A 17,644-nucleotide genomic window follows, 5' to 3' on the forward strand; every position below is an offset into this window, starting at 1 on the left:
CATGGTGGTAGTGCACAACTGTAATCCCAGCTACTCAGGAGGCTGAGGCAGGAGAATCGCTTGGACCCAGGAGGCGGAGATTGCAGTGAGCCGAGATCGAGCCACTGCACTCCAGCCTGGGCAACAGAGTGAGATTCCATCTCAAAAAAAAAAAAAAAAAAAAAAAATGTATGTAAGATTACATGAGTACCCCTCCTGGATTCTAAATTCTGGGGCAACCCAATTCTTTTACAGTTAGGGGAACAGGGGACCAGAAAGTAAAATGACGTGGGGCATCCACTTTAACCTAAGAATAGAAACACTTTCCTGGCAGAAGAAAATCATGCTGTGATCTAACACAATTAAGGAATGTTGTTCTAAGCCAATCCATATTTAAGAAGGTCTAATAAGGATGGTTTAATCTTGCTTTCAATGTTACTTTAGAACAGCAAGTACTTTTCCTTCATACCTCTATTTACACAAAGGATTTGTTTGTATTACAAGCAATAAACTCTCTAAATACCTGAGCACTAATCACATCAGCTTAATAAGTTTGGTAATGCATTCAAGATCTGGTATGAAAAGCTTGTTCCTAATAAAAATCTTCTTTAAACTCCAACTAGTTTATATAGTTTATACCAATGCTGTAGAATACAATTGGGGATTGAAATGAAATTACTACAGGATATTTTCTTTAGAAAAGAAAAAGAAACTGAAATGTGAATATGGATGTAAAGGATTGACTCTTAGCAAGAAAAAAAATGGAGAATTATTTGGGTCTCTTTTAAAAACACGAGGAGAATCCATAGCCTCAAGATAAGAATGTGAAATGACTGTTCTCTTTAGATGTGATTTGGATTCCTGCCTCTGACAGCATTACTCCAAGCCTCATGTGTGATTACCCAGGCCAGTCCTTGCACCTGCAGTTGTAAATTGGACAGTCCATGAGATGTAAGAAGTATTTCCTTTTCCTAGATCCAAACTTCCTTCAACCCTGAGATTCTCCAACTCGTTGGCATTGCTTCTGGTCTAAGCAGTTCTCCGAAGCCCCTCTTCTCCATGTTGTAGCAAAAAGCAGAGGATCCAAAAAGCATCCAGAACAACTTTTAGATATTGTGTCCAAAATTCTCGAATAACAATGTATGCCTTAACAAAGAAATGCCTAAATATCTCCCGCTAATTGTTTCTTAACACTACTAAATCTCCTGCATCTTTTCTTACAGCCAAAATCAGAAAGATATTTTTTAAAAATCATGCCCAAGTGATGGATTATTCTGCAAAAAGCCTCGTGATGCTGTCTGGCAGGAACAGGAGTTTTTTTGGCAGCCTAGTATTTCTAGCTTACTTAGTTCCTAGCCTGCCCACTAGCCAGATCTTTACACAAGTAAAGAAGCCCAATTTGACATTTTTCCTATGTCTGCATCGTATTTTTAATTCCTTTTCCTTCTTCCTGCTTAAAAACACAAAGGTAAATAAACCAGCATGATTTTTAAACAGACTCATGCTGTGCTCACTTACAGGGACAGAAAGAAAAAATATGAGATGTTTCTTCCTTCAAAATGCTTACAGTCTATAACTACATTCTGGTTAATAAACCAAAATAAACATACAGAAGTAATACCCTATTGCTAAGGACTAAGATGTGTTCTCACATTGTAACTTACATTATATCATACTCTCATACTTTACAGCATCTAAAGCACTCTCATATACATTAGATCATCTGATGTGCACCTGTACTCTAGGAGATAGGACAGATATTACTATGCCCATTACATAGATTAGAAATAGCTCAGAGAAGAAAAATCACATAAAGGTCACACCACCAGTAAGTAGAAGAGCTGGGATTAGAACAGAGGTTTTCTGATTTTAAATTTACACCCTTGGTAGCCCAGAACTGAATTACTCTAGAAACACACTAGTAGTTCATACAAATAAAGACCTCTAAAAAATGGAGTGGATTCAAAGAGGAGATAAAGCTTTCATTTAACTTCAAAAAGAGGAAGGATCTGGATAGAGCAGAGGCGGAAGGAAGAGGCCACAACAAGTGCTTTGTGTGTATTGACTTGGGTGTGGAGCAGTGGGGAATAAACCCACACTGATAAAGTGTTGCCTCATTGCACAACCCCAGGGAGCATCATTCACTTTGTCCGTTATGTGGAGTCTATGGTGGCCCTGGAGCACGAGACTTAGACTACAAGTAAATCGTGGCCCTATGGTCCTGCAGACACCCTGATAGAGCTGGGTGAGATAATGGAGGGTCTTGAAAAACCAGAGGTTTTGCCTCAAACATAGGTGATATAGAAGCAGAAAGAACATGGATTAGCTTTCAGGTACCTAGGGTTCTATTCCCAAATCTGTGTGCCCTCAATCTCCCAGAATTTCTTTTACTTGTTTTCTATTGAATGGCTCATGCCTGTAATCCCAGCACTTTGGGAGGCCGAGGTGGGTAGATCACTTGAGGTCAGGAGTTCAAGACCAGCCTGGCCAACATGGCGAAACCCCGTCTCTACTAAAAATACAAAAATTAGCCGGGCATGGTGGCAGGTGCCTATAATCCCAGCTACTTGGGAGGCTGAGGCAGGAGAATCTCTTGAACCCGGGAGGCAGAGGTTGCAGTGAGCCGAGATCACACCGTTGCACTCCAGCCTAGGTGACAAGAGTGAAACTCCATCTCAAAAAAGAAAAGAAAAGAAAAGAAAAATGTTGCCCCAGATCATTTCTAATCTCCTTTTCATCTGGAAAGCCATTTGACCTGTATGTCGTGGAAGAAAAGAGGAAAGCTTTGAAGATTTGTAAACATTGATGACATGAGGAAAATGGTATTTAAGGAATACTGGTGTGAAAGTTGCCAATACCAAAATGGAGTCACTTATGCTAAAACACAAACAAAATGGAGTCAGGAGGGCAAGAAAGAAGGAGCTCTTATCACAAGAGATTTCTGCACGTACTACATGATTTTCCTGTAACAGGACTTATTGCAAGGAAATCCCTCAAGACTGCAGTATTCCAAACAATCTGTTTACACAAGGGCACTTGCCTAGTAAGTCTGTCTCAACCAACCAATAAGCTAATGCCAACTCCTGTAACAAACTCCTGTTACCTTTGGTCTTTGTAACCTTTGGTTACAGTCTATGTGGAATTTTTTTTGTCTTTCAAAGCTCCCCCTTTGCCCCAACCCCCAGATATGTCTATGAACCATCACAGCATGCATATCACAAGTTTGCAACACCCCCGCTATTCCCTATTAAACTCTTTGCTTCGGAGAGTTGGTCACTCATTTTAGGTTGACAGTGGTCTGGAGGATGGATGGGTGTGAGAAGGGCCTGGAATAGACAATGACTTCTGGAAGGGTATCCCAGTAATCTGACAACGAGATGATAAGAGGTAGCATAGGATGGCAGATATAGGAAGGAAACCATAAAAGCAAGAGCCATTGTGATGATTGACTGAACTGAGAAAAAGCCCCAGAGCATCGCTCCGAGTGGCAGGAAGAGTGACTGCCCTCTGGAAAGGGAATGGAAGTGGTAAAGAACCCTGGTACAAGAGGAAGAGGAATTCAGCTTTGGGGTTGTTGTGTTTGGCTGACAGTGAAGCATGGAGGGGGAAAAGTTTAGTACTCATTGGGAAAAAAGGAGCTAGAAATCATGTGAGACGATGGAACTGGAAATAAGCGAGAGTCATCAGCTCAAGGGAGATAATTAACGTTCCTGAGAAAACAAGCATGAAAGCCTTTATAATGCATTAGCAAATGTGTTTTTCAGTTTTATAGCTAAAGAAACAGAAGGCGAGGAGACCTTAATGAAATGACCTCACCTCTTATTTTAGATGGAATGGAAGCTAGTCATATATTTGAATAATTAACATTTTGATTTTTAAAGTCTATCACAGCAATGGACTGAATTTAGGGCCCTTGACCTTTTGAAATTTTTTCCCCCACAGTCACGTGTATTCTCTCTTAGGCCAGAGTCTGTTACTGTGATGATTTTGTGCTGTGTTGCTTAGCTAAGCTAGAAGGACATTTCCCAGAGTTCCCTTCCCCTGGGTAGCTCTGGATTAGGGTTGGAAAGAAGAGAAATTTGCATGATTTGGAAGGCCAAAGTGACCCTACAGTGCTGTGCTTGAGGCATTGGTGCCGGGCCCTAGCCACCACCGCAGCTCGTGCACCCTGCTGCCGATCACTGGTTCCCCTTGTTGGAGTGGGGGCCCAGCGAGTTTGGCCAGATCTCTTCCTACAACTTCTCCAAGCACTAGACTGGGCTCTGGGAGAAGGCAGCAGTTTTTCTGCAGGTCGCCTGCCTCACTGGAGTGATGTGGCGAAAGACATGCGTGCTGCAGTTTCCTCCCATGGATTCCAGTTTGTCTACTGGATTCAGTGAGTCGTCTCTGCTTCCCTCTGCTTTGAGTCCAGCTTTTCCTCTGGCCTGCACTGCTGCCAAGCAGAAGCTTCAGAAGGCCACCACCAGATGCCAAGACCGCAGTCTTCCACATACTTCTTCACCAGCTTCCCTCTGTGCCTTGATTAATAAATTTTTCCTTTTTCCCCAATTGTCCCCTTCTAGACCTTTGTGTTCTCAGCTTCTCCTACAATTGTGCGATACCAAATCCCTATAGGAAATGATTTACTGTATCACTCACAGCAGTCCTAATTCCCTGCTGCAATTGCTCAGGCTGTCTACAGATTACCCAGGCCCTACTATACCCAATCTCCCTTTAGTTGACTGCACTCGTGCATTTTTACTTATTTCCAAGGGACCATTAGCTCTTAGTAAATGATGATGAGATTTTTAAATGCATCTTAATATGTGTGAGATTTTTAAATGTATCTTATATAAATGGTCATCATGATAGACTAGAAACCAGAATTAAATAATGTATAGAAAAACTATATACTTCAGGTGTCTGACCCTGGGCACCTCCACAACACCCAGAACTACCCAACTCCAGCTATTAAGTAAGAGAGAAAGAAACTTCTAATTTGTTTAAGCCATTGTTATTTTGGGCCTTGTTACATCTGCTGAGCTTGAATTCTACATTCAACATTTTCTCAATACGTTCAGTTATGAAAGTAAATGCACAGCAAAAACTCTCTTCTTGTTATTACCCTTCTTCTCTTTCATCCTATATCTCAGCCTTATAAAAAGTACATGTTCACTTACTTAGCAGAGCTTCAGAAAAGCAGAGACTATTTCTCTATTTTGCAAAATGCACAATGGTCCATTAGTATCCTGATGGATGGACAATGGTACACTATTTTTATTCATTTTTCCTCCTAGTGGACTTTCAAGGAGAAGAATGAACTAAAAATAATTAACATTTACCCTTAAGATCAACACAGGACTGCCTATTCCTGTCTTAGACTTGAGATTAATGTTGAATTTCAGAAGATAAAACATGTTTTCATTTATTTCAGCAAGTCACTTAATTTCTCTGAGACTCAGTATCTTCATTTGTAAAATGCAGTGAATATCCTTTCTTATCAGGCTTGTTTTGAAGGTAAAATGAAGTACTGCAAAGTACGTAAAAACTGCCTAGCACAGTATTTGACATACTAGGTGTCAATAAATATTAGTGGAATCTAAAGCTTAAACCATATTTTTAAAAAATTAGCATAGAATGTTATTGAAAGACAACCAGCCGACAGAATGTTTTCTTTTTTGTTGTTTTGTTTTCTTTTTTTGGAGACAGGGTCTCACTCTGTTGCCTAGGCTGGAGTGCAATGCTCACTGCAACCTCTGCCTCCCAGGTTCAAGAGATTCTCCTGCCTCAGCCTCCTGGGTAGCTGGGATTACAACTGTGTGCCACAATACCTAGCTGTTTTTTGTATTTTTAGTAGAGACGGGGTTTTCACCATGTTGGCCAGGCTGGTCTTGAACTCCTAACTTCAAGTAATCCACCAGCCTCGGCCTCCCAAAGTGTTGGGATTACAGGCATGAGCCACCACTCCCAGCCTCCAGTAATTTTTTCTAAAATCTAATTTGGTTTTCTGAAAAGGAGAACTCTTGCTCTAATACAATAAGGTATCAAATGATGTGTTAGAGACTGGAAGATTTGCTGCATTTTTCAAAATTACCCCCAAACTAAAGAGAGATGGGTGGCATGAGATTGAAAGGACTCTAACCATGAGTAGGTTGGTTTAGGAGGCCTAAGATCAATGTCTCTCATATTGATCTCATATCATAATATGTGCCATGACATATACCCTTTTAACCTGAGAGGTTTTCTGAATTAGAAAGAAGAGGGTATCCCTTCCTTTTTTTGTGGCTTTTTCTTAGACTCTTAGCTAATCTTGACATTTCAAAAAATTGGACCAAGAAAATTGATGTACAAAGGAAATACTTTTAGTTTTATGTTGAATATACAAGAAGGACAAGAGATGCTAGCAGAAGAAACCAATGGAACAGTAACTACCACCTGAAGTTTATCAAATGAGCAAAGCTTATTGTACTTGTTAACATAGAGAAGTTTCATACCCAAATCTAAGGTGTTCCTTGGTACAAGACTGCACCTATATCTTGTCCTGCTTTGAAGAGTTTCTTGAAATAAAAATGTAATAAAAATAAAATAAAGAAAATAATAAAAATGAAAATAAGATGTTAGCTCAAATTTCATTAGCTTAAAGTGTCATAGTAGCCATATAAGTATCTCATAGGTATACACTCAAGATAATTGAACCCCAAAATAATGGTAGAAATCTGTTTCCGGGAAACTGTTCATTAATGGTAATTATCATTGTTAAGTCTTAAAAAGCAGGTTTAAGGTTCAGGAGCAGGTCTGAGTCATCAGAGGCTGGTGGTATTGTAATGTTTACTCTATCCGCCCAAGCAGCCTTATAGCGGGAAATATGTCTACTCACAGTGCAGAGGAAGGGCCATGTCTTGGTCTTCCATGTCTTGGACCATGACCCAATCTTGCCACAGCTGTTTAGGCCTGCACTTCCATCTCTGACTTGGCACAGCAAAGAGCAGCGTCAATCAGATTTCACCTAACCCTTCTCTCTCTCTCTTTGGAATTTGAACAAATCAATATCTAGAAACTGAGTGCCCTTAGAAGTGGAATTAGAAGCTGAAAAATGAGGAGGTGGAGTTAGAGCAGGAGAGGACATATCAGCCATGTGCAAGTCTAGTTATTAATTGAGATTAAGCAGGCCAAACCTGCTGGTTGCTGACCAGAAGGAGGCAGATACAGAGAGTATAGCTCAGTCCATTCACCTACAATCTCCCTGAAGATAGGGACAGTGTCTGTCTTGTTCATTATCCTTTCCCCAATATTTAGCATAGTTCCTGGTTATGAAAAAAATTCATCACTCAATACATATTGCTTGAATTAATAGTTAATGAGTTAGCAGTGGATGACTAAAGCAAGCCCCTACATGGCCTTCTTTCCAGAAACCCTGTCCAGTACCTAGAACCAGAGCCCTACATCTCCCCATGAAATTCCTTCTTCAGCATAGCCTATACCTTCTTATTGGCCTGAACCTCCAATGCTTCCCATTATTTGAGCCAATTTGTTTGCCTCCTTGATCCTTGTCAACAAGTTTCAAAACCAACTTTGTGATAGAGAGGGAGAGACTTAGAAAGAAAGAGAAAGGAAGGAGAGGAATAAAAGAGAAAGAGAGAGAGAGGAAAGGGGTAGGAGGTGGGGGTAATAGAGGCTACCTTTAAGCTTTTAAGTCCTCCTTTTTTTTTCTAGTGAGGTGTACAAAAGACCCTTCACAGCCTCCCTACAGAGACATTCAGGCTTTAGATGTGAGGCTAATAGACAAGAGAACTACAACAAACAGCCTATTCTAGTAAATCCATCTCTAAAAGAGTTTGCCCAAGAGAGGTGTTTATACTTTGTCATTAGAGCAGACTAGTTATATAAAATAAAACCTCATAGCTATGTCCTTGTAAATTGTATTATGTTGAATGATAGCAACTAGACTTTCATGCTTCTGTTTAATGGACAAGAGTAAAGTGCCATGGGAGGCTACTCTAGTGAATAAGATGTACTCAAAAAAATAATAATAATACATCCTCCTTCTCAGCTCATAATGTCTTCCTTCTTTACTATCACTGGAATGCATCCACTATTGTGTCTTTAAGAAAATCTAAACCCTTGATTTTTTTCCTTCTACATAGGAAGAAACTCAGAGATGATATAGAGGAAAATGTTACCCATTTTATGAAAGCAAATTTTGCTTTCATAAAGCAATGTAATTCCCTTGGGCAATAAATATCTTTCCAGGTCTGGTTCATCCTCAATTAATGGGAATTAAAGTATCCTCATGTGACAGATAATGGGAAACTTATCTTTCAGTTGAATACTAGCCCTGTACTTTTCAGAAGCAGATATAAGCCAAGCATACTTTCTGCATTAGAAGGAACATCAGATGACCAATGTTATCCTTGTCTTCCTTCTAGCACTTATGTTCATGAGGTACTATAGCAATAGGATGCTCTGGCTGGTCAAAAGCAATACATTAAAGAATAAAGTACTTACTTGGTCCTAGACCAATTGAAAAAGCAGCAACATAAACAAGCAAGCTGGCTAAGGACAGCCATTTCAAAAAAGCTGGGACGTCCCCAGGGTCTGTGACTATCTGGTACTCAGTGTGGCTTAATCCAGCATTTAGCAAGGATGCTGAGGTCGTCTCCCCTCTCTTATCCACATCATTTCTCAGGGGCATGAGTGAGCTTCTGCTATGGGAAGAAATCCCTTTAAAGTGGTCTCTGAGAGTATTGTTGTTGGCTGACAGGTTTCCTGGTCCATAAATCACAGACTCATCCAAGGACTGGTTGATAGAATTGTGGCTTCTGCAGATATTGGTGAAGTTCATGTGGATGTTGAGATTTACGATGCCCATGGTCACCAACGAAGCTGCCATCACAGAGGAGCCAATGCAGAGGAATGTTTTGCTGCCGACATGGTCTACAAGAAGAGTGGCAGGGATGGTGCTAATGACCTTGACGACTCCAACCCCAGTGGAGGCGAGGCTAGCTGCCTCATTGCTTTGAAATCCAACTGACTTCAAAACAGTTGATGCATAGAACAATATGTTTGGTTGGCCAGTGATTTGTACAAAAAATACTAGTGTTAGTCCTATCATTATTCGGGTCCGCATGTTGTCTTTTGAACGAAACAGATCCCAAAAACTATACTGATATTCATCTTTCAGGGAGGATTTGATCACAGTGAGTTCCTCAGTTGTATCTGAGAGTGCTCTTAACCTTCCAAGAACCTTGCTAGCAGCTCCCTCTTGTCCTTTCATCACCAGAAACCGAGGGCTTGGAGGAAGAAAATACATTGCAATTGCTTGCAAAACTCCCAAGGGAATCACAAGACCAAACATGTACTTCCAGCCATGGAAAACATTGGCAAATGTGTAATTTGAAATATAGGCAGAAAGAATGCCGATGACAATCATCAGCTCATTCAGTGACACAAGAAGGCCTCTTCTGTGTTGAGGAGCAATCTCTGCGATGTAAACACAAGTGGCAATGGAAGAGAGGGAGATGGAGACCCCTATGGCAATGCGTCCCACTATAAGAACCGTGTAGGATAAACTGAGGATCAAGACTAAGCTTCCGAGTCCAAGCAGGCAGGATGACAAGATGATTGCTGTCCTTCTTCCATATCTGTCTATCAGGACCCCTCCGGTGAGTGAGGCAAGGAGGGCTCCAATGACGAGGGAGCTCACAACCATTTCCTGCTCATGGCAGCTCAGGGCTAATAAGGTTTTGATCTGAAGAAGAGCCCCAGAGATGATCCCAAGTTCATAACCCACCAGGAGGCCACTGACAGCAGCAGTGACAGATGACAGGAAGGTAAACATGCTGCAGCCTGCAAGCAGAGAGAAGAGACAGGGAGGTCAGTTCTCAGTTGAGATTTTAAACATTTTGTATTTGAGCGGAGATTTAACCTTGTAGAAGTCTTTCATAGCACTGGGTTTAAACGAACACACAATTATGATAAAATAATACACTAACCAAAAAATGATTTGATATAGAAGGAGAAATCATTTTTCTTTCTTTTTTGGGAGGATAGGCATGGAGACATGTAGGAAGTCCAGTTTCCTTCTATTTATGATGTTGATGTTTTTGGTTTAGATCAGACAGTGATGTTGAGATAAGCAGATGACACATGATGAAGACTGAACAAACAAGAATATCATTTGGTTCATGCCTTGGCAGTGGATCAGAAATTCAAAGAGCCTGACTCTTTGGTCCCATTCCAGTTCTCTAAAGGCAAATCTTTGAGGGCAGGAGAGAGAGGATAGGAGCCTCTAGAAGTGCTACAGGCTCCTTGCTGGATAGCCTGGGTCAAAATGAAACACAGCCTCCAGGAAACTTGCCCTCTTATCTCCTGGGCCACAGTCGTGCTGCAAATGGCCTCTGCTGAACACATGAGGGTGTTGGGGCAGAGGGTGGAGGTGGGAGTGAGCAGTGTGTGAATGCCTTAACAAAGTCAAGGTTTTGCTAAACAGAAGGAAGGAAGAAATGTATGTAGTGTAAGGAACCAGCAATATCCCTTACTCATTCTGAGTAAGGAGAAAGGGGGATGCAACACAGGCAGAACAAGGAGAATTTACCTTTATATTGTTCTTTTGTTAATGTTCAAATCCAAGGAAAAATGTCAAAAAGTTAGTAACTATTAATTTTTGGTGGTAGGAACACAGATGTTTGTTATATGTTTGCAACTTGTCAAAATAGAAATAAAACAAAACAAAAAAGCAACAGAGGGAAGAGTATTTCAGGCCCAGGAGAAAGTAATTTCCAAGGCCTTAGGACAGGAAAGTTCTCATTATGTTTTAGGAACTGTCAGATGGCCAACATATAACATGTGGGGCACATTGTGAGCCTGGAGCGGTAGGATGGAAAGGGCTTAAAATGAATTTGGATAAGTACAGAGGGTGCACTTCAAGTAGGGCCTTGTCGGTCACAGTGATGACTTTTCATTGTGCTCCAAGTATAATGGAGCCAACACCCACTGAGAGCTGTAGAGGGCATTGACGCTATAGGTTTCTTATTTATAAAGTACACCTTCACTGCTATGTAGAGATTAGTTCTTCAAAAGGCAAGACTGGCAAGACTGGTAGCAGGGAGGAGTTTGTTGCCTTGGTTTGGACAAGAGATAATGGTAGCTTAGACTCGGGTGTTAAGAGTGGAACTGGAGATAAGTAGGCAGATTCGAGACTTATTTTGGAGCTAAAAACCACTACACTTGTTCAGGGCTGGATGTGGTGGCTCACACCTGTAATCCCAGCACTTTGGGAGGGTGAGGTGGGTGGATCTCCTGAGGTCAGGTGTTCAAGACCAGCCTGGCCAACATGGCAAAAACCCCATCACTATTAAAAGTACAAAAATAGCTGGGCATGATGGTTCATGCCTGTAGTCCCAGCTACTCAGGAGGCTGAGGTAGGAGAATCACTTGAACCCAGGAGGCAGAGGTTGCAGTGAGTTGAGATCATGCCACTGCATTCCACCCTGGGCAACAGAGCAAGACTCCATCTCACAAAAAGCCAAAAAACAAAAAACAAACAAACAAAAAAAATTACACTTGTTCAAGAATTGGAGATGGGGGCTAAGAAATGGGTCAGAACCCAGGATGGCTCTGTGGCTTGAGCAGGTGGGTGGGTGATTTTACAATATTCCATATACTCAATACAGTACTATATGGGGCCAACACCCATTGAGAGATGTAGAGGGCATTGTACTATATACTGTGTAGTGCAACATACCAACATAGGGAAGATTAGGAATAGAACTGGTTGTGAGTGGTGATAAGAGGAGAGGCAAAAATCAAAAGTTTCATTTTGGACTTAGTGAAATGGTTTATTTATTTTACCTGTAAGACATTCAGGTAAAAATGTTAAGTAGGGGATTGGGTATACAGATTTGGAGCTTAAAGGTAGGTCAAGCCTGGACGTATGTATTTGGAAGCCAGCAGCACACATTTGGTATTTAAAGCCACAGGAATGGGTGAGATCACTTAGGAAGATAAAATAGGGGAAAAGGAAAAGTATGATCAAGACTGGGACCTAGGCAATGCCAATATTTAGAAGACTAGTGCCAGCAAAGGAGATGGAGAAGAATCAGAACTGAGGTGTAAGTCAAATGTTAGAAATGTGATTACACACACGGTTTTCATAGGCTGAGCTAAGGCTGCCTTTTTGGGGTTGGGGGAGGGTATAGTTAAAAATGCTATTCAGCTCTAGTGAAATAAGCAGGTCAAATAAAGGTGATCTAAAGCTCTACCACAAATACTCAAGGTATTTTCCATCTCCAGGATCCTGGTAGGCTATGGTAATTGGCAGCCCCAAAAATAAGGGGAAAAAAGCACTGAATATTTAGATGGAGGAGCAAATAAAGGTGCAATAATCCACAAGAAATAAAGCAAATTTATGAGCATTTTGAAAAAAACCCAGTAAACTGAAATTAAATCAGCAATTTATCTAGCTAATCAGAAAACAAAATATTTGGCACTGTTACATGGCAGGCATTTACCTGGGTACAGGGAGAAATATATATATATATATATATATATATATATATATATTTGTTCTGTTTCACTGCTATATATATATAGCATATATACCAACATGGAGTTATATGCTACAGAATTTAGCTATGGTCTCAGTTGTCTGAATTTTAATATCTTCCCTATTATATGCTTTAAGGGACACTGCCCCAAACTAGCTTTCCCACTTCCTTTACTACTGATACTTAGGACTACTGTTTGATCCTCAGCCTGTCCTTTTGGGGTTTTGAATTCTAATTCACTGCATAAGGCTAGTCCTTAGTGCTTCTGAGATTGTGGCTCTGATACCACATTTGTTCTGTTTCACTGCTATATATATTATATAATTATATATATAATATATATAATATATATTATATATAATTTATATATTATTTATATCTATATATAGAAATATATATAAATTATATATTATTTATATATAATATATATTTAATATATTACATATATTATATATATAAATAACTTAATTTTTGGTGGTAGGAACACAGATGTTTGTTATATGTTTCCAACTTGTCAAAATAGAAACAAAACAAAACAAAAAAGCAACAGAGGGAAGAGTATTTCAGGCCCAGGAGAAAGTAATTTCCAAGGCCTTAGGACAGGAAAGTTCTCATTATGTTTTAGGAACTGTCAGATGGCCAGCATATAACATGTGGGGCACATTGTGTGCCTGGAGAGGTAGGACGGAAAGGGCTTAAAGTGAATTTGGATAAGTACAGAGGGGGCACTTCAAATAGGGCCTTGTCAGTCACAGTGAGGACTTTTCATTGTGTTCCAAGTATAATGGGGCCAAAAAACTTAACATTCTGATGATATCTTTATTACCTATTATTTATTAATTTTGTGTGCTGTTTGATTTTTTTGGCATGCAAAATGACTTTAAAGTACTCTCTTACAGGTTCATTCATGTCCACAGTTTCCATATTCTTTTTCCTATGTGATCTTAAAATCCTCAACAATGAATTCCTCTACCACAAGGAGAAGAAGGTCAAATCTTCACATTTGGATAAGAATATTGTATTATTCTTATCTCTACTTGTCATTGTTCATTTTTTCTATGTTTGCTGTGTTGATTAGTGTATGTGTTTTGGCAATTGAGGACTGGTCTCTGATATTCTGATTGGAGAAATAAGTGAATTTGGAGAATGGACCACCTGGGAGGCCAGACTGAGTGAAGGACCTGGGAAGGGCATGTGGTGTGACAGAGGGCACCTGGGGCTGCGGAGTTAAGGATGCAGGGAAATCAATGCCATAACTGCTTTAATAGCAGAAGAAGATTGTCCTTACCACCCTGTACTTCTCCTCTTCCTTTCTTGTTTTCCTCTTTCATGAGATGGAAAATACTGTGTCCCTACAATGAGAAAGATGCCTTGAGATGCAGGAGTCCCTTCCTTTTGTGCTCCATTATCTTACCTTAGAGAGCCTGAAGTGGTTTGCTAAGTGCTAGCTTCTCTGTCTGGAGGAAAGAGCTCCTGACAGAAGAGGGACCCAACCTCTTCTGCTGCTTTCTGGACTTAGATCATTTGCCTGGTTTCTCGGGCCAGGACTCATAGCACACTGACAAATGGGAATATGTGCAAAGGGTCTGGAAGCCATCCCAGTTTGTCAACGTTCCCCTTGAAACCCATGGAGTATAATTCTTCAGAGACATTAAGGAATTATTTTTATATGAATCATAAAAACCTTTTAAAATTTTCTATGTGATAACATATATCTCTTTCTTGCTATCCATCTTTCTATCTTCCTGTCTCTGGGCAATTTGCCTTTAAGAGGTTAAAACCTTGTACAAGATCATTCTAGAACCCTAGTCCCACATGGAGGGCTTACCAACATGGAGTTATATGTTACAGAATTTAGCTGTGGTCTCAGTTGTCTGAATTTTAATATCTTCCCTATTATACGCTTTAAGGGATACTGCCCCAAACTAGCTTTTCCCCTTCCCTTACTACTGATATTTAGGACTGCCGTTTGATCCTCAGCCTTTCCATTTGGGGTTTTGAATTCTAATTCACTGTATAAGGCTAGTCCTTAGTGCTTCTGAGATTGTGACTCTGATACTTCAAGACTTCCATCACAGGAAGTTTTCCTGGTGCTACTTTACGAAGAGAGGCATAAGGAGTGGGTTTTTCTTGTGTGTTGGTTAGCCATGACAAGAGCAAGATGCTATCCTGTGGATGCTGGAAAGTAGAGATACCTTTTTCTAAGAAATCTGGCAGTGAACAGGAAGCAAGAGATCAGAATGTGGGTTGAAGCACTGGCAGGAAGGTGGGGTTTGTGTTTGTCTACACACAGAGGTGAGAGTTTGGGCAGCCATGTGGACTGAGGAGAAGTTGTCAGTGGTGAAGGACAGAGTAAGATGAGGATTCACAATTAGTGCTTTTCCAAAAAATACCCAGCTTTCAAGTCAGTCTGCCTTTAATAATGATGAAGTAGAGCATTCCCAGTCATTTTGCTCATGGCTTTGCTTCACAGGGGCCCTTCCTTTACACCCCAGTTCTCCCAAAAAGTGCCATGGGGAATTCTTGGCTTTTTGTGGACATCACAGAAGTGGAAACTACCTGGAGACTTGTAAGTGGTACCCCATAGGCAGTTTTGTTATGCCTATCCTGTCTTCTTCCTGCTGTTGGGGCTTGGAATAAGATACCCCAAAGTACGGCACATTGGTGTGCTGAGTACTTTGAACTAGACATAGGAACATAGGAAAGGCCGCTGGCTGCCTGACATAAAAAAAAAAAAAAAAACTGTGTGTGCATGCTTTTCAGCTGGCTGTAGGATATCAGCCAGAAACAAGGTCTTTCTGACCCTCTCCCATTTTCCCCTGAAGCAAGTCATGGAAAACAGAATTCCTTTCCCCAAGGTGGGTCACAGAAACCAGAACCACTCTGCCCCAAAGCAAATCATAAAACCTAAAAAGGTCACTCTCTCCCTTTTCCCTTGAAAACCTTATTTCATGGGAGTCCTGCCCTCTGCCCAGGAGGAAGAAATGCCACACAGTGAGGCCCAAAAAATCTGGGCAGGCCTTGCTGGGTTTCTGTTTCAGTTTATTACTATTAACTCATACCCTTTTGTTCAATCACATTTCTACACGCCCATCCTTTCTTCATCAAACCTAAGCATAAAATCAGACATTTTTCCCTGAGTCTTTAGATCTTCATTTTGAAAGCCTCCCATGTCACATCAAACTTTGATTAACTAAATTTGTTATGCTTTTCTCTTGTCACTCTGTCTCCTGTGATAGGAGTGTTAGCTGTGACCCTGATGAGTGAGGAAAGGCATCACACCTTTCTGTCTCCACACTGCTTTGCTAGAAGTTCAGCAGCAGCAGTAGGAGGAAGATCTCCAGTTTGCCTTTTGATGCAATGACAATTCTTTATTAAGGTGATAAAGTAAAACTGTTCCTATCAAAGCTGTGATTCAATCAAGCAGCTTTATGCAAACAGGTGCTGAGACCTGCAGCGCAAGAGCACCAAGGGCGCCACGAGACTGCAGCACCAGCCACCACCACAATAGCTGCATTGTCTGCTGGTCAGTGAGTCAGATGAAACCACAACTGTAGCTGGCACTCAAGACGAAACAATCCATTTTTCACAATATTTGAGTTCCTGCCTGCTTTCTTCTTCTCTTTCTTCCCCATATGCCTTTTATTGCATATGGACATAATGGGCACGCAATAAACACTTGCCAGCTGACTAAATCCTACAGCCAGCTGAAAAGCATGCACACACAGGTGTTTTCTTTTTTCTTTTTTTGGCAGGCAGCCAGGTAATTATATAGCTTGACCAACTGTGAATACTTTACAAATTTAAAAGGCCCCCCCACCGCCACTTCATACTTTGTTCAAGAAAAACTTGCAGTTGTCCAAAAATGGCCTTGCGGCTATGGCCTGCCCTTCCTGTGCTCTTCCTCCCTGAATGCCTTTGTTCCCAACTCATCTTTCAATAGTCATCTCTACTACCACCTCACTTCTGAAGCCCACTCCTCAGTCCTCAGCGTTATCTTGCCCCCGGTCCGTGTGTGCCCACTATGCACAGAATGTGTGTTCAGAGTCCATCTCATTTTAAGGCACTCTTTGATTGACCTGTGTGTCTTCACTATTAGACTGGAGGTTCCTTGAAGGCAAGAACCCTGCCTTTCTGAGACCTGTCCTTTCACCCCTAGCCTTCTGGCACAAAGTAAATACTCAATGTTTGTCGAGTGAATGAATGAATGAATGAAAACAACACTCCAGAATACTGATCCTTACACCTCTACTCCCCACAATTATATCAACAGACTATGGTTAATCTGTAGTGTTATATAATGGTTAGCATCTAGAACTTTATCTTCATATAAATATTTAGCAACTGAATAGCAATCCATTAGGATTTCTATGAAGGTTTTAGCGCTATGTTTAGCTAGCTGATATAGCACCATTTCAGGGACCATAAAGTGTTTTATTGTCACAACTATATTTATATTTTATTAAACTTCAGCCCTATGCGTGGAATTGTTCTCTAGTTGTTCAGACAGAGTATTTAGCAGCCCTGTTTCAGTGGACCAGGTCTTCAGGTTCCATAACATTCTCCAGGCACCAACTCTCCAGCCCATCTACACCACTAGCTGTTTCCAGAATCTTCTGTGTTCTTTCCCAGGTTTGTGCTGAGACTCAGGCTATTCCCTTCACCACAGGGTCGTTTGCCTTCCTTCACAGCCCAGGGAAACTCGATTCAATTTTTTTTTTTTTTTTTTTTTGAGAAGAAGTGTCACTCTGTCGCCCAGGCTGGAGTGCAGTGGCGCGATTTCGGCTCACTGCAACCTCTGCCTCCCAGGTTCAAGTGATGCTCCTTCCTTGGCCTCCTCCTATTCATTTTTAAAGGGCCAGCTCCAATATCCCCTCCTCCATAGGCTTACCCTCTTGGGTTAGCTTTTTTTTTGCTTTTGTTTTTGGTTTTTTTTTAGACGGAGTCTGGCTCTGTTGCCAGGCTGGAGTGCAGTGGCGTGATCTCGGCTTACTCTCCACCTCCCAGTTTCAAGCGATTCTCCTGCCTCAGCGTCCGGAGTAGCTGGGACTATAGGCATGCACCACCACACCCGGGTAATTTTTGTATTTTTAGTAGAGACGGGATTTCACCATGTTGGCCTGGATGGTCTCGATCTCGTG

At 41.0% G+C, this 17,644-nt stretch overlaps 1 protein-coding gene across 3 annotated transcripts in view; it reads right to left on the minus strand.

Annotated features, from left to right (window-relative positions):
* The window catches only part of SLC2A12 (solute carrier family 2 member 12), a 65,009-nt gene that overhangs the window by 32,293 nt on the left and 15,072 nt on the right, over positions 1–17,644 (minus strand). For 2 of the 3 annotated variants that reach the window (XM_008953021.4, XM_014345462.4), the window contains exon 2: positions 8,464–9,804. In XM_008953021.4, the coding sequence (XP_008951269.4) occupies positions 8,464–9,804 (1,341 nt within the window). Of the gene's footprint in view, positions 1–8,463; positions 9,805–13,791; positions 13,850–17,644 lie in introns of those variants that run through there. The other variant, XM_055114136.2, reaches the window with a different exon arrangement.

This window comes from Pan paniscus, chromosome 5, assembly GCF_029289425.2.
Source record: "Pan paniscus chromosome 5, NHGRI_mPanPan1-v2.0_pri, whole genome shotgun sequence".
NCBI classification, from domain to species: Eukaryota; Metazoa; Chordata; class Mammalia; order Primates; family Hominidae; genus Pan; species Pan paniscus.